This window comes from Desmodus rotundus, chromosome 12 (assembly GCF_022682495.2).
Source record: "Desmodus rotundus isolate HL8 chromosome 12, HLdesRot8A.1, whole genome shotgun sequence".
NCBI classification, from domain to species: Eukaryota; Metazoa; Chordata; class Mammalia; order Chiroptera; family Phyllostomidae; genus Desmodus; species Desmodus rotundus.
Window position 1 is genome coordinate 14652890 of NC_071398.1, and position 22068 is coordinate 14674957.

Consider the following 22068-nt stretch of genomic DNA (forward strand, 5'->3'; position numbering starts at 1 on the left):
AAAAGTTTAAAGCTTCCAAATGGAAGAAAAATTGTACAAGATTAGGCAATTTATTGCCCTTTTAAAAATTGTGAGCTATCAAACACAGAGAAGAGTAAGTGAAACATTTATGTACACTTTAAAGAATAATGACAAACATCTATGTAACTATGGGTGTGATCATTTCCTTACTTTTGTTTATAGTCTTATCACCTATATGTGCATTCCTAAACTATTAATATTTAGTTTTGTCTCTTTTTGAACTTTTTATAAATGAAATCATCCTCTAAAGGTTAAAAAAGGAAAGAAAAGAAAATTGCCTTGGCTGGTGTGGCTCAGTGGATTGAGTGCCACCCTGAGAACCAAAAGGTTGTTGGTTCGATTCCCAGTCAGGGCACATGCCTGGGTTGCAGGCCAGGTCCCAGTAGGGGGCGCTCGAGAGGCAACCACACATTGATGTTTCTCTCCCTTTCTTTCTCCCTCCCTTCCCCTCTCTCTAAAAAATAAAAATAAAAATCTTTAAAAAAGAAAAAAGATTCTATTCAGTTTGAAGGAAGAGATGGGATCATTTTCTTTTAGCTGGGGAAATTGAGGAAGGAGGTAGAACATGTTTCCTTCAGTTTTGGGGAAGAAGTGGGATGGGTACCCCTCGACTTGAATAGGAAGTGCAGACAGTTCTCCTCAGTTTGGGGCGAGATAAGCCTAATGTTCCACTCCTCCCCCAAAGTTGGGTGGATCCCTCTTAGTTTGACAGGAGTCGATAGTCTGTTTGCTATAGTTTAGGGAAAGAAGGTGTTTTCTCTTCAGTTTCATGGAAAAGGTGGAAGAGTTCCCTGCAGTATGAGGGAAATGAAGCGGAATGGTGACCCTCCGTTTGGGACATGAGAGGAATGGCTTCCTCAGGCTGAAATGAGCTGGGCCCAGTCTGGGCCTTTGGCGTTTCAGGGGACGCTGGGGACAGCGCTGTCCATCACGGCTTTCTGGGAGCGCCCAGTGCGCGTGCGCAGCTGTGGTGTGGGTTGGGGCCAGAAGGGGGTCCCAGGCTCACAGCAGGGCTGTGCCCAAGGCAGCCGCACGCATCCCCCTGTGGTCTGCACGCGGCAGCGCGGGGGCTGCAACCTGGGTTCCGGGGACCAGAGCTGCTCCCCGCCCGGTGGCATTCGCCTTGGAGACGTCCCTTTCCTCTCCCATCCCTCCCGTGGCGGGTGGGACGCGTCGGTGACTCGGGAGGACTGTCGTCGCTCCCAGCTGGAATCCGGGGCGGGGGGAGGTTTGGGGCAGGTTTGGGGGAGGGTACCAAAAGGAATAGGTTGCGGGAGTTGGGGGAAGGCTGCGCGGGGGAATTTCCAAAGCTGAGACCGGTTTAGACGGGCGGAGCCAGGGGCCAGAGTACGGACGCCCAGGGCAGGGTCTTGGAGTCCGGACCTGGCTTGGGGGCATCAGAGCCGGGATTGGGGGGAGTGCGCCCCACGTGCCTGTGACGCGGGGGCGGCCGGTAGGCGGCGACGGCGACACGGGGCCGGCGGCTGTGCTGTGCCGGGAGGGCGACTAGGCTGGCGGCAGTAGGATGCGCGCCGCGCTGCCGCTGCTTGGGCTGTCCCTGGCGGGGGCGGCAGCGATCGAAGAACCCACCCAGGAGCCGGGATCTCCGGGCGAACCTCCCCCAGGATTGGCGCTCTTCCGCTGGCAATGGCACGAGGTGGAGGCCCCCTACCTAGTAGCCCTGTGGATCCTGGTGGCCAGCCTGGCCAAAATCGGTGAGTGCGTGTGTGCGAGCGCCAGGCCGGCGGCCGGCAGCGAACCTGCCCCAACCGCTAGTTCTTGCATAGTGCCGGGACTTAGGTTGCGATTCCACAATCCGGGCTCTCACACAGCTTCTGCATTGCCTCTTGTGGATCTCCCTCCTCTCCTCCTCGCTTGGGAGCTCTGGAGGATTTGCCTTCTCTCTACGTCCCCACCCCTAGACTCCTTTGCCCTCTCTGTTTCCCTCTTCCCCTTGCAGTAAGCCCTTCTGCCTCGCTTCTCCACCAATCATCAGCCTCCAAAAAAACCTGTGTCAGCGGTGAGGCTGTGTGGGGACATTAAGCGGATGGTGTTCTCTGGCAAACTCAGGCATCCTCGGCCAGAGGAACAGTCTTCCCTGGAGACCAGGTCTAAGTGTTCACTCTTTTGGGGTGCTAAACTGTCACTTTTCCTCTCTTCCCTTAAAGATACCCCCTTCTTGTGCTAAGCTTGTGGAACTCCACCCCAGCCCTTCAAGTTCAAATCTACAGCCTTCCCACTTCGGGGTATAAGAAACTTTTACTTATTGGGGCCTTACTATGTGCTACCAGCATTAGATGCTTTCATGCATCTGACCTCCTTTAGTCTGCACAACATTGAAGGCTGTGCTTCAGAATCCTTTCCTTGAATAGTGCTGCTTTTCCTTGCCTCTGCCGCCTCCTCCCTACTTCAGAGCAACCAGTGGTCCTTCCTCCCCTAGAGACCCTCCTCCTTTCCCCTGTTGTGCAGGCTCTGCTGTGGGGGTGACTAATTATAGCTGAGTGTTGCTACTCACTCCCCATCTATGCTGGCACAGTCTGTACTCCAATCTCACCAAAGCAGTCTTTATGTAGGAATCACAGCCTAGAATGTCCACCCCCCTCCACCATCTCCCCGGGGGACACTGCTGGGAGGAGGGGGGCTGCGCAGGAACTGAAGAATGCTCCACTCTGCTGTGGCAGCCTATCACTAATGAGAAATGGGGTTTTAAATGCCTATAGGGAGCTCGTCGGAAAACAAGCTTTGGTGAAGGGATTTTGGTTGCCGGGGTTATGCATGTTCTGGAGATGAGGATGGAATAGGGTTCCTGGAGGAGAGAGGAGAGGAACACAAAGGGAGTGTGTGGGAGATCTGTGCCTGAACACTGCTTAGGACCTGGCAGCAATGAGAGCAATGTGAGAGGAGCCTCGGATGTGGGAGCCGAGAACTGGGTTTGCTGAGAAGTTTGTGTGTTGCAGGAGAGTCCCTGTGTTATTTAGGCTCGTAGCAATGACTGTCGTTTCCCCCATAACTCATAGTGCTTTCCCTAGCTTGGATGACACCTCCTCTGGAGGCAGGAGAAGAGAGCATCGTTCACATCAGTCAAAAAAAAGAGAGGAGGGGAAAGATAGGTAGAATGTTCTGGGATACCTTTCTCCAGCTTTATTGCTAGGAGAATTCCCCCCTCTCCTTTCATTCAACAAATCTTTATGTAGATCCCGCCATGTGCCAGGAACTGTCCTAGGCATTTTGGGTACAGCTTCCAAAGGGCACTGTCTTGGCATTGAGTGTCACACAGGCTAACGTGGAAGCCTACCCTACTACCCACCACCCCGGGGTTGTAGGGCCTCAGGGAACAAGGGAAAGCCACACGAGCTTATTTTAGGGGGCAAAGGTTGAAGTGGCAACAATGCTAGAAACCCATTTCATACCACCTCCTCTTTTCCTAGGGACAGATCTGTTACGATGTTGCCCCAGAGTCGTATTTAATAAACATTTGTTGAGAACCAGCTATTTGATATCCTACTTGGCACATTCACGCTATCTCATTTTATCCTTACCCTGTGTAATCGGTATTTTTCCCATATTACAGGAAAAGAAATTGAAGTTCAGGTAAACTAAATAATATACCTAAGATCACCCAATTAGAAAGTGATAGAGCTAGAAAAATTGGAGATCTGACTGCTGAACCGAACACTTTTTAAACTACTGAGTCTTTGGTGAGCCTGTATAGTGAAAAGCACATTGGGCTAGCGTAGTGCTCCTAGGGTGTACAATATGCATTATGGTTCGGTCCGGGAGACAGGACACAGTCATATAATAATAGGTAACATTTACCGAGCGCTTAATATAAAGCACTGGGCTGAGTGCTTTTGAGTAGATTGTACTATTTAAACCTCACAACAGTCCTATGAGATCATGACTGTTTTTACTCCCACTTTACTCTTGAGAAAACTGAAAATCAGAGAGGTGAAGTTATTTCCTCCAAAGTCACAGAACTAGTTAAGTAGAAGAGGCAGGGTTTGAACCGAGGCAGCCTGGCTCCAGAGGCCCTGAATTTTACAGCTATGTTGTATATAACAGTAGAATCAGTAGCATTTGCTGAGATTCAAATAACAGCTATGGATAAGGGAAATCAGAGAAAGGTGAGGTCCCCTGAATATGAAATAGAGAGGATGGGGCATTTCAGGAAATGGAAAAAGCAAGCCATGGCCTGGGTTGCCATGATAGGAGCACCAAGAAACAGACAACTTTGTAGTCGTAGAAGGTTGGAGGTTCTAGGAGTCCTGCCTTTCGTTTCTCCTTCCTTGGTCCCAGAGTCAGGGGTTCTGAGCTTGGATAACCTTTTAAGACTGGGAGGTTATAGGCCACTGTGCGTGTGCATGTGCGTGCGTGTGTGTGTGTCCCATAAGCTGAAACCTCTGGCCCTCTTCTTGCATTGCAGTGTTTCACTTGTCTCGGAAGGTGACATCTCTGGTCCCTGAGAGCTGCCTGCTGATTTTACTGGGACTGGTGCTTGGAGGCATTGTCTTGGCTGTAGCCAAGAAAGCTGAGTACCAGCTGGAGCCAGGCACCTTCTTCCTCTTCCTGCTGCCTCCTATTGTGCTAGACTCAGGCTACTTCATGCCTAGCCGGCTTTTCTTTGACAACTTGGGTGCCATCCTCACCTATGCCGTGGTGGGCACGCTCTGGAATACCTTCACAACAGGTGCTGCCCTCTGGGGCCTGCAGCAGGCCGGACTTGTGGGTGAGTGACCCTAAGACCTGAGCTGACAGAGGGAGGCTTTGCCAGACTTATCACCCACCTCTTTCCTCCTCCAGCTTTGGAGATCCCATGTTGGCGAGAGCCAGGCCCTGAGAGCCCCATCTTGGGTCCCTCCCCCGTGGAGTGCAAGACAGTGCTCCAGATGGGCCTTCAGCCTGCATTTAGGTCTTTGGCTGTTGAGTCTGGCTTCTACAGCGTGACAGATGATTGGGCCCTGATTCCCAGCTGTGTGTGGGCTGCCGAGGCTGGGAAGCCTGTGTTACCACTCTGCTGCCTCCTGCCTTTGTTACCACGCTGCCACTTGCCAGCCCTGCTCCCCTGAGGCATAGCTCAGCATTCCTGGGAGGGCCTACCATCCTGGCTCACATTATTATTTTTAATGAATGCATATTATACATCTACAAAATGCAAGATACTACACTGGGTGTTCTCCCTACTTGTCCCATTGACTCATCACGGCAACCCTGTTTAGATATTAATTTGTTTCATTTAATGGATGAAGAAATAGAGGCCCTTAAACTTAATTGATATCAGGTCCACAGTTAGCAGAAGTCCATTTTACTGAGGCCCTTTGCATTCGGGCTGCCATGACCTGCTCCCTTCTTCCTCATTTCCTGCGCGCCAATTCATTCAGCCCTGAGCATTGGGAATTCGGATTTCTTCCAAGGTGCAAGGGGAGGTTTGCAGTTTTCTCTTGAGGACTCCAACCTGGTTTTCAAATGGATCAGTGAACTCCCGGAGTGGGCAGGGAAGGGAGGACATGAGACCATGATATTAATAGTAGTCCTAATAATAGGGTGCTCTCTGTGTATTAGGTACTGGCTAAATGAAGAACTTTAAGAGGAAGATACTGTTATTACTCCCAATATATACATGAGGAAACTGAGGCTCACAGCGGTGTGACCCGTTCAAGCCCCACCTGTGGTGCTTTTTATACTATATTCAGCCCTCGTAGATGGAGAGCCTCTCCCCCTCCCGCTGAGAATTGTGAGTGTCACATCCCTCAGGCTGAGAACCTCAGGCGTGGGAGAAACACTCTTTTGTCCTCCCTAATCAAGCCAGTCAGCAGCCAGTTTCCACCTGCTGGTGGTTTTTATTACTGCTGCTGCGGTGGCTATTGTCAGTGCTGCTTTAGCTTTTCAGGTTACGTAGAGCTTTCTTAGCCACCTCCTAGGCTGGGTTTTGCAGCCACCTTGTGAGGTAGGCACAGGAGGAGGCATGGCTAAGAGAAGTCATGTGACAGTGACAGGGCTACATCACAGAGCTGGTAAGTGGCAAAGCCAGGCCTCAGGCTCAAGTCTCTTGACCGGCTGGCTGATGCTGTCTTCACCACCCCAGGTCCTCCTGGGTGTCCCTGTTTTAACAGCAGGGCGGAGCCTGGGCTTGTCATAGGGAATGTGGTAGGAGACTCGGCACCTCACCAGTTACAGTCCCCCATCTGTCTCTCGAAAGCCCCTAGAGTACAGGCTGGCTTGCTGGACTTCCTGCTGTTCGGGAGCCTCATCTCCGCAGTGGACCCCGTGGCTGTACTGGCTGTCTTTGAGGAGGTGCATGTCAACGAGACCCTCTTCATCATCGTCTTTGGCGAGTCCCTGCTTAACGATGCAGTCACCGTGGTAAGACTGCTCAGATGGCTGCCACTCCCGGTCCCAGGCCCTCAGGCTCTGAGTAGTTGGGTGTAGGAACAGGCTCAGACCCTCTCCTCACACCCCCGGGTGCCCTGGGGAAGAAATACGTCGCAGTGTTCACCTTCTCCCAGCGGTCGGCCTTCCCTGCGTTCCTGACTTCCTCTTCTCCTCCAGGTGCTGTACAAGGTCTGCAACTCCTTTGTGGAGATGGGCTCTGCCAACGTGCAGGCCACTGACTACCTGAAGGGAGTCGGTCAGTATCTCCCCCCTTTCAGCTGGCACTGCCGGTGTACCTCCCCTGGGTTGCCGAGTCCCTGTCCCCACCGCAGCAGGACAGCAGAGACTGTTCAGGTTGCCTCCTTCCCTTCTCTCCTCTTTGGAGAAATGGGCCCTGAGTATACAAGAAGGAGGGGCTTTCCTGGGATCCTGGCTCAGGGATCCTGACCCCTGGGGAGTGCAGGGGGCATCGTCCTCCACTGCCTGCCAGGCAGAAGTCTTGTCAGCCCGGGTAGGGTCCAGGCCAGGGGTCATGCTGACAACCCGCTCCTCCCCCAGCCTCCCTGTTTGTGGTCAGTCTGGGCGGGGCAGCCGTGGGCTTAGTCTTTGCCTTCCTCCTGGCCCTGACCACACGCTTCACCAAGCGGGTCCGCATCATCGAGCCACTGCTGGTCTTCCTCCTCGCCTACGCAGCCTACCTCACTGCTGAAATGGCCTCGCTCTCTGCCATTCTTGCGTGAGTCCTGGGGAACTTGCAGGCAGGCAGCTGGGAGGGGTCACTGGAGATGGTCGCCCCTCCTATGAACAGAAGCAGGGCCCTGAGGAGTCCATAGGTTTCCCGGAGCCCTCGTGGTAGTGGGAGCCTCAGACTCCCCTTAGGAGACAATAAACCTCAGGTAATGTTCTTGGGTCTGCCTCCAGAACTTTTCAGAACCCAGTCTTCTTCTGCCTAAACTACTCTGTGGGGTGTGGGCTGAGCTGAAATTGGCCTCAAAGCCTGGTGCCACTGGCTGTGGGGGCCACAGCACTTCAAAAGGTGCCTCAAAGAGTGTGCCATTCAGAGCATGTTTCGCCCACCCTCCCCTCCAGGAGGCACTGAGTGGGAGGCCTGGAGATGTGGACCCTTATCCCAGGACCGCCACTAGCTTTTCTTGGATAGCCCCCATGCCTCCTGGGCTTCAACTCTGAGACTCTGACATCCTGGGGTGGGCAACACCCTCTCCTGCAGCATGCTCTAACCCCGAGGTGGTGCCTCGGGAGACCCCTTCTCACTTTCCCTGTCTCTCCATTCCTCTCCCAGGGTGACTATGTGTGGCCTGGGCTGTAAGAAGTATGTGGAGGCCAACATCTCCCATAAGTCACGCACAACTGTCAAATACACAATGAAGACTCTAGCCAGCTGCGCTGAGACCGTCATCTTCATGCTGCTTGGCATCTCAGCTGTGGACTCCTCTAAGTGGGCCTGGGACTCTGGGCTGGTGCTGGGCACCCTGTTCTTCATCCTGTTCTTCCGAGCCCTCGGTATTGCTGGCACCCTCTGCTTTCCCACTCTCCTTCCTGCCCCTGCCCCAGCTCGTCTTCCAGTCTGAGTCCACATCCTCGTCAATTCCTAAGCCTCCCCCTGTTGCTCTGCCCTCCCAGCCTCCGTCAGAACGTAGCCCAGATACTCGGTGCGGTCTACTCCCAGTGCCCTCCGCTCCCAACCCCCCGCTCCCACTGGCCTCCCTCCTGCCGTAGGTGTAGTTCTGCAGACGTGGGTGCTGAATCAGTTCCGGCTGGTCCCTCTGGACAAAATTGATCAGGTGGTGATGTCCTATGGGGGCCTGCGGGGGGCCGTGGCCTTCGCTCTCGTCATCCTCCTGGACAAGAACAAGGTCCCTGCCAAGGACTACTTTGTGGCCACGACTATTGTGGTGGTCTTCTTTACAGTCATTGTACAGGTGGGAGAGGCCACAAGACTGGGTGGGAGGAGGGTCTGGCAGGTCCTGAGGGAGGCTTGGAGTCTTTGGGGTAGGGGTTCCTCTTCCTGTTGAGGGTACAGGGGCCTGGCTTCCCGGACCTTGAATGCATTGAGGTCGAGATACAAAAGCTGAAGCCTAATTATGGAGAGAGCAAAGCAACAGGGCACTGGAAAGGGCAGGGCTCACCTGCTGCCTATCTGCAGGGCCTGACCATCAAGCCGCTGGTCAAGTGGCTGAAGGTGAAGAGGAGCGAGCATCACAAACCCACTCTGAACCAGGAGCTGCACGAACACGTGGGTACCAGACCCCCATCCCTCCACCCGTCCGTTTCTCCCTTATTTTGAGCAGAGTCCTGATCCAGTCCCCCTACCCACCCCCCCTTCTAGACTTTTGACCACATTCTGGCTGCAGTGGAGGACGTTGTGGGGCACCATGGCTATCACTACTGGAGGGACAGGTGAGGGAGCTGCCCCGAGGCTCCTTCAGCAACAGCAGCCCCACCAGCCAGGGCAGCATGGGGGAATGTGTCATACTCTGAGAAGGGACACAGCCAGGCTCAGGCTTGGTGACCTGTGCCTGAAGCCCGTCAGTGGCATCTCAGTACTCTCAGGATGAGACAAGGCTCCCCAGTGAGGCCTGCCTGGCCCTGCATGGTCTGCTCTGTCTTTGGCCATCTGCCCGTTAATTACGTGGACCCTGGTTTAGAACCACCGTGCTCCTCCCACCCTGGCCACTGGGACACTTGCTCGTTTCTTGCTACTAGAGCAGTCCCTCACCTCTTCACCTACTTAACCTCTGTACGTCCTTCACGTCTCCCCATAGCCATCAAGTCCGTAGGAGGGGGCTGTCCCTCCTGCCCGACTAGGACAAATCCCTGTGACACTCCATAATTATACACTGTAGTTCTTGTCATGGTTGCAATTTTACAGTTATTTGTGATAAATTAAATTAATGGCAGGCTTTCCCATAACACTATAAATTCCATAAGGGCAGAGACTAGCTTTGAGATTTTTCCCTGAGGCCCATACCAAGAGGGCCAGGCCAGTGCTGGTGGTGTCCCTGCCCCATCTGCGGAAGGACCAGCCAGCCGGGCCATGGGGGTGGCACTCAGTGCTGGGCCTGGCATCCTCTGTAGGTGGGAGCAGTTTGACAAGAAGTACCTGAGTCAGCTGCTGATGCGGCGGTCAGCCTACCGCATCCGGGACCAGATCTGGGACGTGTACTACAGACTCAACATCCGGGACGCCATCAGCTTCGTGGACCAGGTGGGTCAGCGGCCAGTGGTGGGTGAGCAGGTGGCCAGCAGGGCAGGGCAGGGCAGGAAGGGGTGACTGACAGCAGACAGGCCCTGAGCAGGAAGTCAGGAATTCCTAGGAGACTCAGTGGTCTTGTGAAGGGGCAGCTGCAGGAACCAGCCTGGTCCAAGGCTGACATTCGGAGTCTGGCCGGCAGCAGAGAAAGGTGGGAAACAGCTGGCCTCTGAGTCAACAGATGTGGCTCAGTTCTTATCACTCGTGGGCTTGTGACCTTGGGTAACTCACTTAGACTCTCTGAGCCTCAGTTTCCTCAACTGTAAGAAAGTGGAAATGAGTGCCTACACCACAGAGTTTTGTGGATTCAGTAGGTCAAGTTGTACCTCGAACATCAAAAGAACAGAATGTTAACTATTATTTTTTTAATGCAATACCTCAAACATCAAAAGAGGAGAAAAAGTGTTAACTATTGTTATTTTTTTGTTGTCCTCTGACTGTCTGGGCCACCCTCAATCTGATGGCCATCTGACCTTTGTCTTGGCCCCTCCAGGGAGGCCATGTCTTATCCTCCACAGGGCTCACTCTGCCCTCTATGCCCAGCCGAAATTCTGTGGCAGAGACCTCTGTCACCAACCTGCTGTAAGTCCTTGAGCCTGCCTCCCCTTCCTCAAGCTCCTATCCGTGGGGCCCTCCATCTGAACCACTTCCGGGAAAGTCTGTGAGCTCCTTTGCTTCTGCCCTTCCCCCGGCCTGTGCCTCCTGGCCCTTCCCCAGCACCTGTGTTCCCTGCCTCTTGCAGGAGGGAGAGCGGCAGTGGAGCGTGTCTGGATCTGCAAGTGATTGACACAGTACGCAGTGGTCGGGACCGTGAGGATGCTGTGATGCACCACCTGCTCTGTGGAGGCCTCTACAAGCCGCGTCGCAGGGTGAGAGCAGCCAGGGCTTGGAGGGTTCTGGGGGTGGGGGTGGTCTGGGGAGGCCATGACCGCAGGCTCAAGAGGCACTTGGCACCAGCTTGTGAAGAGCTATAGATGCCCAGTTGAAGAGTCGGGGCTTCATCTTGTCGATAATAAGTTTTAGCTTTTCTTTTTTGAGTAAGGGTTGGTCTGATACAAACACTGTTGAAAGATATCTTTCCTGGTAGCAGAATGCAGATCAAATTGGAAGCGGGGAGTTGAAAGGCCGTGTGAGCCGGCTGAGAGGCTGGGAGAGCCAGTTGGGAAGCTGGAGTGCAACACTAGATTAGAGCCGGGTGGTGGGAAGGGAGAGGCGAATGGGACTGGGTGATTGGCCTGGAGGGCAGAGAAGGCGATAGAGCAGAGGGCTTGACAGGGTCACAGCAGGAGAGCTGAAAAAGCCTGAGGGGCCAGCTTAGCATTCGGAAGGCTGACGTCTATTTTAGGTAATGTGAGTGAGTCTGGTGCAGGTTGTTCGTGCAGTCTTGGGGCTGGAAAGGCCCACCCCATCCAGGAGGGAACCTGTCGCAGCCCCACCAGGGGGCAGCAAGCCATTACCTTGAACCTTCCTGAAATGGGAAGCCAGCTGTTACCATTCCTGGTAGTTTTAACAGTGAAGGCTGTTTCTAGGCTGTTTCTATCGTTGAGACAGACTTGCTTCCTTCAACTTGCTCCCACTGGTCCTGATTTCACTCTCTGCAGCTCTGCAGAATATATTTTCAAAGGTTTCAAGGCCGTTCCCTTCCATAGAGGCCAGTAGGTCTTCCTGACGTGTGGAAGGTGAAATTCTAGCTGTCATTAGCCAGGGCAGGGCCTAGGGCCTCTCTTAGCTTTCTAGTTCTAGAACCTGGCCTTCTCTTCATGCAGCCGGGAATCCCTCCAGCTTTGCCTCACCACCCCGAGGCCCCATACTGTCCTTATACTCAGGCCAACCCCCAGTGTCTTCTTCAGTTCGTGGGTGTTAAGCCCTATCACATCCAACCTGTGGGGTTTTTTTTTTGTTTACTTTTTTCATTTCACTCATTCACAGAACTAGAGAGAATAAAATAACTTATCTATCCATCACCCAGCTCCAATAATTATTGATGCATAATTTAATGTTATTATATTCTGGACTCCCCCACATTCCATCCACACTTCATTATCTTAAAGCAAACTTCAGACATCATATGTCATCTCTAAATATTTCAGTGTATGTCTCTAGGTGGCAAGAACTCTTAAAAAACAACAACACAGTACCCTTATCACTTGTAACAGTTAACAACAATGCCTTCTCATACCAAATATCCAGTGTTTACAAATACCTTTCTTCAGATGGTTCTGTTTAAATCAGGATTCAAATAAAGTCCACACTTTGCATTTAGTAAATATGTCTCTTTATTTAAAAAAAAATCTATATTTCCTTCTCTTTCTTTGTATCCCCTTGTTACTTATTTATTGGAAAAAAACTAGATCCTTTGTCTCAGAGGATTTTCCATTTTATAGATTTTGCAGATCACATTCCAGTGGCCTTTGACATGTTCCTCCCTCCCCTGTGTTTCCTGGTTGTCAAATCTAGAAGCCTCGTCAGATTCAGGACCGTTAAATGAGTGTGCTGCGTGTTTCTTACTGGGCCACCTCAGGGTGTACGCAGTGATTGGCTGTCCACGGATGTGTGTGTGTAAGACTGGTTCGTGGGTCCAGTCCAACCCGTTCTTGTATTCTCAATTTTAAAAAACTGGAGTAAGATTTTGCTTATCCTCTATTCGATGTCATCTCATTTGATTTAGCCCATTGTTCCATCGTTCGGATCCCGTGTCTGCCACCAAATATCTGCTCAGATTCACATCATATGAAACTTTGCTAAGCCTGTTAACTCTGTATTCATCCAAATCAACACAAACAGGGTGAACAGGACAGAGCTGGGGACAGAGCCCTGTGGCACGCGACCAAAGACTTTCCCGCAGACTGACAAGGATCGAGCATTTTGGGGGTCCGATTACTCACCCAGTCCCGAATGCACTTAGTTATACTGAAACACAATGTGTAATTCCTCACGTTCTTCACAGAAATATCATCAAAGAGAGACAGGAGTGTCTAGTGTGCAGCTAGAAATATAAGATTGTAGTTTAAGAGAGAGAGAAGGTCTGGGGACAGATTTTTAAGCATCTTTATTTTGGTTACAGTTTTTATTTTTTCAACTTTACCAATATTTTTTTTCTTATTTTATTGTTATTATTATTATTGCTGTTATTATTATTTTTGGAAGCATCTTTATCAGAGGTGTTCTCATCTGGCTACCTCAGAATCCCTTGGGGAGCTTGCTAGAATGCATATTTCTGGCTTCAGCTCCTGGAGATTTCGATTCAGTAGGATGAAATGGAACAGAGTCTGCGTTTAGTAAGTCCCCCAGGCGACTCAAATGCAGCTGGCCTGATGGCTGGTGTTTGGGAACCGCAGTTCTCTGCCACCGGCCTAGCTGGGGCTGAGAGATGGAGGTTTGCCGGGGAGAACATGTAGAGGGGAGACGGGAGAGCCAAGGACAACACTGTGAGGAATGCACGTGGGAGACAAGAAAGGGGAGCCAGCAACAGAGAAGAGAGAAGGAGCCCTTGGAGGAGCAGGAGCAGCTGGTGTCTCAGACGCCTGGGGCAGAGATGCGGGCAGCCTGGGTGAGTGTGTGGTGGCTTTGGTGTTGGTGAGAAAGAAGAGCCGGAAGGAGCAGACGACGGGGTTGGTCCTGAACTGGGCACAGGTGGTTGTTGGACTGAGCAGGTTTGGGCTGTCAGGAGAGAGAGTTATGGGGGTTCAAAGTGCAGCCCGAGGTGTCACGGTGGTGGTTGTAAGGATGGCTAGCTGGACAGTTCCACCTGGAGAGAGAATCCCGTGTAGCTAGAAGGGGGCGTGTGGGCCAGGCAAGCAGACCAGGTTCATAACTGGAAGTACAAAGAAAGAAATGTCCCCCATGGTGCCATAGTAACCCCTGTCTCTTGTCACCTCTAATCAGAGAGAACTGGAAAAGGGCAGTAGTGGATGGGGGAATAGGTTCTGGGATAAGGGCAAGTTTTTCTCCAGTGAACTGAGACTACAGAGTGTCTGGCTGGATTCCTATTGTATTTTTGCTTTTTTTTTTAATCCATGGCTAGTTCTTGAAAAACTGGGCCCGGTAGGGCCTATAGTAGGGGTGTCAAACTCATTTTCACCGGGGGCCACATCAGCCTTGTGGTTGTCTTCAAAGGGCTGAAATGATTTTAGGACTGTATACATGTAACTACTCCTTAACTGTTAAGGAGTTGAAATTACATTCGGCCCTTTGAAGGCAACCGCGAGGCTGATGTGGCCCCCGGTGAAAATGAGTTTGACACCCCTGGCCTGTGGTGACCGTGGGGCTGTGTGGCCTGGGATTCCTGTGAGAGGCACCCAGCCTCATGGCAGGGCGGGGCTGTCATTGCCAGTACAAAGCCAGCTGCAGCCGCCACTTCATCTTGGAGGACGCGCAGGAGCGGCAGGACAAGGAGGTCTTCCAGCAGAACATGAAGCGGCGGCTGGAGTCCTTCAAGTCCACCAAGCACAACATCTGCTTCACCAAGAGCAAGCCACGGCCCCGCAAGGCTGGCTGCAAGAAGGCACGTGCTTTCTTTGGGACTCCTGTTTGGGGCTGGAGGCTGACGGCATGCAGTTTTGAGCCCCCAGGTGTTGGAGTCCAGCTCAGGGGGACCCCTAGTTGGATAATCCTCAGGAGCTTGGTGGCTATAGCGGTCTGGGTTCCCTTTGCATCTTCCTGGAGCCTCGGCAGGGTAAGGTGAGGCCTTCAGAAGGAGATCAGCCTCTTGGCCATGTGGTCACCTGCTGGGAGGCAGCAGGACTTCCCATCAAAGGTGAAATGATCAGATTCCTTGGAGGGGGCGACTCCCTAAGGCCCTAATTCGGCCCAGGCTGGTGCATCAAGAGCCATTGCTGGGGCTGTGTTACTCAGTAACGCTTTCCTGGGGCGGGGCCAATGGATGGTGGAACCGTTGGGACTGACACAGTCCCCTCCCCCTGCTGTGTCAGGAAGACAACAGGGCTGGGGTTGGAGCCCGGTTTAGGGTTTAGGCTTAGGGTTTTTTCTTGCTCCTCAGAAGAATGGTGTGGCTAACACTGCAGCTTCAAACGGGAAACCTCCTCGAGACCTGGGCTTCCAGGACACAGGCAAGCAGGGGGTTGGGGTGGGATTGAGGATGGGAGAGGTAGGGAAAGGGCAGCAGCAGGGGCCCATCAACTGGGATCCTGGGGGTCCTGCTCCGTCCTGTATTCAGAGCCATGAGCTGGGGTTCCTCCCCTCGGGACCCGATGGGCACGTGACTCCTGAGCTGAATGTGTTCAAAGCAGTTATCGGACTGTTTGTAACAGGAGGGGTCTGGTAGCTAACTACAGGTTACAGGCCCTGAGGACTTGGAAAAGGTGTGATGGAGAAGGGGAGAGCTTGGTCTGAGCCTTGAAGGATGGGTGGACCCTGGGGCCCAGCGTCCCACCTGCAAAACCAGGATGAGCTGAACGTTGATGGGCCTTCCAGCTCTCCAAATGCTCGGGTTCTCAGTTGATGGGATCTGGGGCTGAGAGGAGAGGCTGGGGCAGCTGGAAAGTGTGACTTCCCTCATGGCTTCCTTTGAGGACTCTGCTTGCCCTGCTTGCCTCCTTGGGTTCTGTAGTCCCACTTCCCTTCCTCTCAAACCCCCACCCCCTAGGCCAGGGCCGAAGCAGCCAGAGGAGAAGGCAGGGGCTTCTGCCAATGGTGGGCTCTGCCTGGGTAGACTGGGCAGACAGGGAGCTGCCTTGTGCAGTACTAAGAAGCAGCTGCTGGGCTGGCCACCGAGACTCAGCTCTTGTCCCTGTCCAGCTGCTGTGATCTTAACTGTGGAATCTGAGGAGGAGGAGAGCGACAGTTCTGAGACGGAGAAGGAGGATGATGAGGGGATCATCTTTGTGGCTCGGGCCACCAGCGAGGTTCTCCAGGAGGGCAAGGTCTCAGGTAATGGCTTCACCTCTGCCTCCCTACCCTTGGGAGCAAGCTGGAGCAGTGCAGTTGGCTTGTCCCTTTCCACTCATGGCCTCCACTCCAGGCAGCTCCCTTTCCCCATTCACTCATTTATTCACCAACCAGTATTTACAGAGCATCACCCAACATGACTGCATTCAACCTTCACAACAACCGTGATGGGAAACAGCTCAGAGGAACAAAGTAACTTGGGAATTGTCCAGAGTCCCACAGCAGAGCCAGAATTTGAGCCTGACTCCTGACTCCAAAACCCACAGCCTTTCCACTGTCATGCTGCCTCCCATTACAGTTGGGGAGAAACACGAGGTGACAAGCTAATACCTGGCTTCATTGTGATCCACACTTAGCGCACCTGCCCGGAGGTAGAACCCTGTTGAGGGTGGCAGCCCATTCTGGGGAAGGAGCCCGAATTCATCAAAATGGAATGATTGTGGATAAAAAGTACTATTTACATGTTTCCATATGTGGAGAACCGGCTGTCTCATAAATATCGCTGTTAGTTGGCCCAAACACCCTCAGGTGTCTTAGTATGTTTTTATTATAGAAAATTTCAAAATATTCCTTAGAATGGTAAAATGAACTCCCACTGATCTGTTACCCAGCTTCAATAATTGCCTACTTCTAACCAATCTTATCTATACCACCACCACGCCCCTCTCTTCACTGGGTTCTTTTGAAGCAAATCTCCAATATTATATCACTTTATCAGTAAACACTTCAGTGAGTATCTCTAAAAGATAAGGATTCTTCTTTAAAAATCCAACCACAATATCATCATCATATTTAAAGTCTTGGTCATCAAATATTCAGTCAGTGTTCAAATTTCCCTGATTGTCTTAATATTTTTAAAAAAGATTTTACTTATTTATTTCTAGAGAGAGGGGAACGGAAGGAGAAAGACAGGGAGAGAAACATCAATGTGTGGTTGCCTCTCACACACCCCATACTGGGGACCTGGCCCACAACCCAGGCATGTGCCCTTGGGAAGAACTGATGACTCTTTGGTTTGCAGGCCAGCGCTCAGTACACTGAGCCACACCAGCCAGGGCTGGCTGGTTGATTCTTGCATGTGTCCTGACCAGGAATAGAACCCAACTGAGCTACCTGGCCAGGGCATGATGTCAAGTTATTTAGAGTTCCACCCCCGCCAAAAAAAAATCTCTACCACATACTCCCCCCCGCCTTATAATGTATTTATTGAAACAATCTGGTTATTTGTTCTACAGTATTTCTTTGTCTGAATTTTGCTGATTACATCCCCAAAGTGTCATTTAATATGTTTCACTGTCCGTTATATTTGCTTTACTTATTTTTATTAGGTAAAATCTAGCCCTGACCAGTGTGGCTCAGTTGGTTGGGTGTTGTCCCACAAAGCAAAAGGTCGCTGGTTCAATCCCTGGTCAGGGCACATGGCTGGGTTATGGGTTTGGTCCCGCCCGGATCGGGGCATGTGTGAGAGGCAACTGATCAGTGTTTCTTTCTCAAATCAGTGTTTCCTTTCTTTCACCCTCCCTTCCTTTCTCTCTAAAAATAAGTACATAAAATCTTTTTTAAAAGAACAAAAAAAATCTAAAAAAACCAAAACCTGAATTGTTCCATCCAATGAGTGGTTCCTGGCCACTCTTTGACCCCTTCTTCCTGTATGTTCTCAAATTTTGTGTATCTAGACTGTCTCATTTTCTTAGCTAATCTTATTATTTCCTTTAAACTGGTAATTATATCTAGATCAGATTTTGGTTTTGATTTGTTTAGTGAAAATATTTTGTAAGTGGTGATGGTGTACTTCCCATTGCACCGCACCAGGAAGCACATTCCACCTGGTTATCCGCCATTGACCACTGGGCTCAGACGCTGTTGCCCAGACCTCTCCATTGTCAAGTTCCTTGTCAGCTTTTCATCAAATGGTCTCCGCAGCCACTGATGGTCGTGGCCAGATCCCACATTTCATTTGGGGTTGCACAGTGGTGATATTCTACATCTATTTTTTTTGTCTGCATTATGACCAACTTCCCCCCCATCATTACTTAGTTACTTTGAGACATAGTTCATACAGGAAAGAATGGATAAATGCTTGATTTTTTCCTTTTATTGATCAGTTTTCAGACCATGAGTTAATTCCCCAGCATCCTCCAAAGGTGAACACTGAAGAGTTTTGTTGTTTTAATTTCATGGTGATTAAAATTTAACATTTCAGGTCTTTCCAGAAGAGGCGGTGTTACTTTCAGTCATCAATGCATTTTACGATGTACTCAGTCTACTTGATTGGACTGCTCAGGACTTTATCAATGAGTAGACACGTACTGAGCGCCTATTACACGCAAGGCATCGTGCTTGACTTTGGCCAGAGGGCTTGTCTTTCCCAGGTTTCCTCTTTCAGAACCTCAGACTTCCTGTCATACAGAGGCTAAGCCTCCTAACCTGGCCCCCTGTATTCTGGGATTCTCAGCTCACGTCCACTTTTTGGCATCCTATTTTTGGCACGGCCCTAGCCTGCTATTAGGTTTGAATGAGCTCACACTCCTGGGCTCTGTCCCACCAAAGGGCTGTGGTGAGTGCTCAGGCAGAGTTCCCAGCAGCAAAGCCTTTGGCTGGAGCCCTGAGGTCTTCCTCATCCTCGCTGCCATCTTACCCTGGGATGGGGCTTGGCGGAATGTGGTTTCTGAGACTGCAAGTCGGGTGAGAGCTGATTGAAGATGGAGCTTTTTTTCCCTGGCTCCTGCCTTTTCTTGCCGTAGTTATTTTCATTTTTCAACAGGTATTTGTTGAGCAACTACTATGTGCCCAGCCCTGTGCTAGGTGTTGGGGATACAATGAAGAGCAAAACCAGCTGTGGAGCTCCCCTTCAGCAAGGCATTCATCAAATAATCACACAAATGGATGCAATATGGCAACTGTAGAGTGAATTTATTTATGAAAATGTGCTTGTACTTGAGAATTCCATTGCGTTGGTAATGGGCGTGTGTGTACTCTCTGTTTCCAGGGAGCCTTGAGGTGTGTCCGAGCCCACGTATCATTCCCCCCTCTCCAACCTGTGCAGAGAAGGAGCTACCCTGGAAGAGTGGGCAGGGGGACCTGGCAGTCTACGTGTCCTCGGAAACCACCAAGATTGTGCCGGTGGACATGCAGACGGGCTGGAACCAGAGCATCTCATCCTTGGAGAGCCTGGCATCCCCGCCCTGCACCCAGGCCCCAACTGTGACCCACCTGCCTTCCTGCCGACCAGCTGCTAAAGAGCCCCAGGCCCCTCTTGACCTGCCTTCGGATCTGCGCCCCAGCTTCGCCTTTCCTCCAAGCCTGGCCAAGGCTGGCCGCTCCCGCAGTGAGAGCAGCGCTGACATCCCCCGGCAGCAGGAGCTGGAGCCGCTCATGGAACATGAGGACCACTCACATCTTAGCCCAGGCACTGCCAGTTCCCACTGGTGCATCCAGCTCAACAGAGGTGGCCGGCTGTAGCCCAGAGACTCGGGGAGGAGCAGGAGGCCAGAGTCCCTGTAGGGAGTGTTCCTGGAAGAAAGGGCGGAGAAGCCCACTCAGCCTGACACGGGGTCAGAAGTAGCTACTGGGCTCCCTTAGGGCAGGTCAGAAGGGTCTCCTGGGCTGGTCCTCACAGGGGCCCTTTTCACCACCACCCCTTCTCCTAACTCCTGCCACCGCCCCTTTTTTAGTGAGGCCCTAGCCCTGGCTCAAGACCCAGTCCAGAGCTAGGGGCGAGACCCAGAGACTTGGATAGCTGATGCCCCTTCCCCAGCCGGCCTTCCTGGGCTCACTTTAGGCAGCTGTTTCCTGCCCCCAAAGCAAGGACATCATTCCTCAGCTGGCACTGGCCTTTCCTGCCCTCCACCCCCCTTTAGCGCCAGCTCAAGGACAGTGGCAATGAGGTTCCTCAAGGGGCTGGTCCTCAGAGGGTTTGGGGTGGGGTGGGAGGTGGAGCAGGTCTCAACCTCAGGCTTTGCTGCCCTCTTGCATCAGCTACCCATAACCAACTTTTTTAGGGCACTGGGAATGTCTTCACTTCTTGCTTTATTTCCTTCCGTTTGCTGCCAGTTATTGGGGTGATAGTTTCTCCTTTTCCAGCACCAAGGCCACAGGGCTGGGCCAGGCTTCAGGTCAAGGCTGCTTTTTAGCCAGGGTCACTCTGAGGATCTACTGCTCTGTACCCAAGTCTGGACCTTTCGGATCCTTGGGTCTGGGTTTTCTGAGGAAGGGGGACAGTCGCCTCTGGGCTCCCATATCACCTCCTTGACATTTCTCAAGCAGGAAAGGGGGCAGGGCCACTGCTCCACTGTCTGGGGGCTTGGATGCCTGGCTGCAGTGGTAAGGGGGCTGATGGGGTGGCAGTTGACTTTCCTGGGGTTAGCGCCTGCCCTGTGTTTTATACCTTGAACTGAAGACACATTAAACACGCCTCGGATGGATGCGTGTCCTGTGTCCATGTGTTTGGGGGTTCTAGGGGCAGGGGTGTGGCAACAAGAATATCTGGTGAGGGAAATGGAAACTCCCAACCACCTGCCCCAGGGCTTCTGGGATAGAGATTGGAGAGGGGATCCTGGGAAGGACTGTTAGGCCCTCTGGCCCTCCCTCTCTCCCTCCTTCCTCTCTCATACCTTCTCAATATTGTCCCCTTTCAGGGGCCTGCAGTGGCATTCCGGAGGATCTCTATGAGCACAGGGTCACAGAAATAGGAGTCCACAAAACAGGGAAGGCCAGCAGCGAAAGAGACCCCAATGGTCAGGTGCCACGTGCCCAGATATGCAGCCACCATACACTGGGACCAACAAGCCTTCCTTGAAAGCCCGAAGGCAAGCGTAGGGCAAACGAACAGAAGTGTTCTGCGCATGGCGGGTCGGGGGGCAATCTCAAGGGCACTGGATACCCTGAGTGTTTATGACACAAATCCGGTAGTGTGGGGGCCAGAAACATCTAGGGACAGAAGTCCATGGTAGCAGCGGTGCCAGATTTAACTCAACCCGTGTCTGAAGGACTTTTAAAAGATAGATCTCTCTTTACTAAGATATAACACACATACCATAAAATTCACACATATGAGATGTTACAGCTTGGACATTTTTAATATATTGATTTGTGCAACCGTCACCATAATGTAAGTTTGGAACATTTTCATTATTCCCCAAAGAAACCCTGTACCCGTTAGCACTCACTCCTTACCCCCGGCCTAGCCCTAGGTAATCACCAATCCACTTTCTGTCTGGACAGAGCTGAAGGACTTGGCACACTGCAAAGGTTACAAGTGTAGTCACTTTTTCTGTGTGATGCAGTTGGCAGTGATTAAGGCCTCGTAATTAACAGTCCCAGCTGTCACTCACCAGGTGTGTCATCTTAGGCATGTTACATAGTCTCTCTGAGCCTCCGTGGCTTCATCTCTAACATGGGGTGAAACCATACTTACTTCATCAGGCTGCGATCAGGATTCAACGATAAAATGAGAAGAATCTAGTACAGAGCCTGGCCCATGGGAAGGGATTGCAAATGCTTGTCATTACTTTATCTTGTGCTAAAAGGCAAAGAGCACTGAAAGTGCTACGGGGCCTCAGGAGGTCCGGGCAGGCTTTGGGAGGAGTTAGTGTGTGTGTGTGTGTGTGTGTGTGTGTGCACGCGTGTGTGTGTGCGTGGAGGCTCAGACAGCACAGGCGCAGTTGGGTGGGTGCATTCTAGGTACAAAGAGCTGCATTAAAAAACAATGCCTAGTACACACGTGGCAAAAAAACAGCGGGAGATGTGGTTGGGAGCAGCCAGCCAGGGACACAAGGCTTGGGTAGGGAGGCCCTACTGAGTTTTGAGGGTGGCAGAGAGCTGGCCTGAAACAATTGGGATCTGGGAGTGGTGTGGGCACCGATGTGCTTTAGGGAGCTCAAATATAGCTGGGGCCAGGTGGGCGATGTGTGAAACTCCGGGTGGAGGACGGACTGGTAGAAGGAAAGGCGAGAGAAGACCTGTTGGGAGGCGGCCCAGGCACATGAAGAGGACCAGCAGCCGTTCTCAGCCTTCAGAGTCAGAGTCATTGAGAGCTTATCAGACACGCAGATTCCTGGGCCTACCCCAAAGGTTCTATGGGGGTAGACTCAGCAGGTGTTTGGGAACCCCAAAATTTGTCATTTTAACCAGTGCTCCAGAGGGAGGTGGTCCAGAGACCACACCCTTGGAGAATTACTAGATTAGAAAGGTTGTAGAAATCAAATTCACACAATCAGGCAACTGATGGTGTAGGGGAGGGGGTGCAAAGGGGCTTCTGGGCCTGGCACTGGGCAACTAAGAAGGGTGGGACTGCCAGGCAGATCGGGTGGGTCAGCGGCAAGGGGACTGGGGGAAGAAAGCAAGTGAGTGCAGTGCTGGGGAGATGGGCATCTGGGGTGCAGGAGAGAGAGCAAGTCAAGGGCTCACCTATGGGTCACCACCGGACTGGGCAGGACAGCAGAAATGGCCTTCAGTGCCACCTGAACTGTGTCCAGGCCTCGAAGGAGGAAGGATTTTGA

General features: G+C 51.9%; 1 protein-coding gene across 2 annotated transcripts; it reads left to right on the forward strand.

Annotated features, from left to right (window-relative positions):
• Window positions 1–1426: 1426 nt before the first annotated feature.
• On the forward strand, window positions 1427–19975 carry SLC9A5 (solute carrier family 9 member A5). Of its 2 annotated transcripts, XM_024555896.4 has the most exons (16): window positions 1427–1736; window positions 4445–4747; window positions 6218–6381; window positions 6568–6646; window positions 6949–7126; window positions 7691–7911; window positions 8128–8330; window positions 8555–8644; window positions 8738–8808; window positions 9487–9616; window positions 10155–10243; window positions 10404–10530; window positions 13995–14165; window positions 14661–14730; window positions 15419–15550; window positions 18558–19975. In XM_024555896.4, exons 1-16 carry the CDS (start codon window positions 1547–1549, stop codon window positions 19028–19030), a joined length of 2691 nt encoding a protein of 896 aa, XP_024411664.2. In that variant the 5' UTR covers window positions 1427–1546; the 3' UTR covers window positions 19031–19975. The 2 variants fall into 2 exon arrangements, with proteins under 2 accessions (XP_024411664.2, XP_071075924.1); XM_071219823.1 differs by lacking the exons at window positions 13995–14165; window positions 14661–14730; window positions 15419–15550 and having other exon boundaries at window positions 18558–18902.
• The last annotated feature ends 2093 nt before the right edge of the window (window positions 19976–22068 follow it).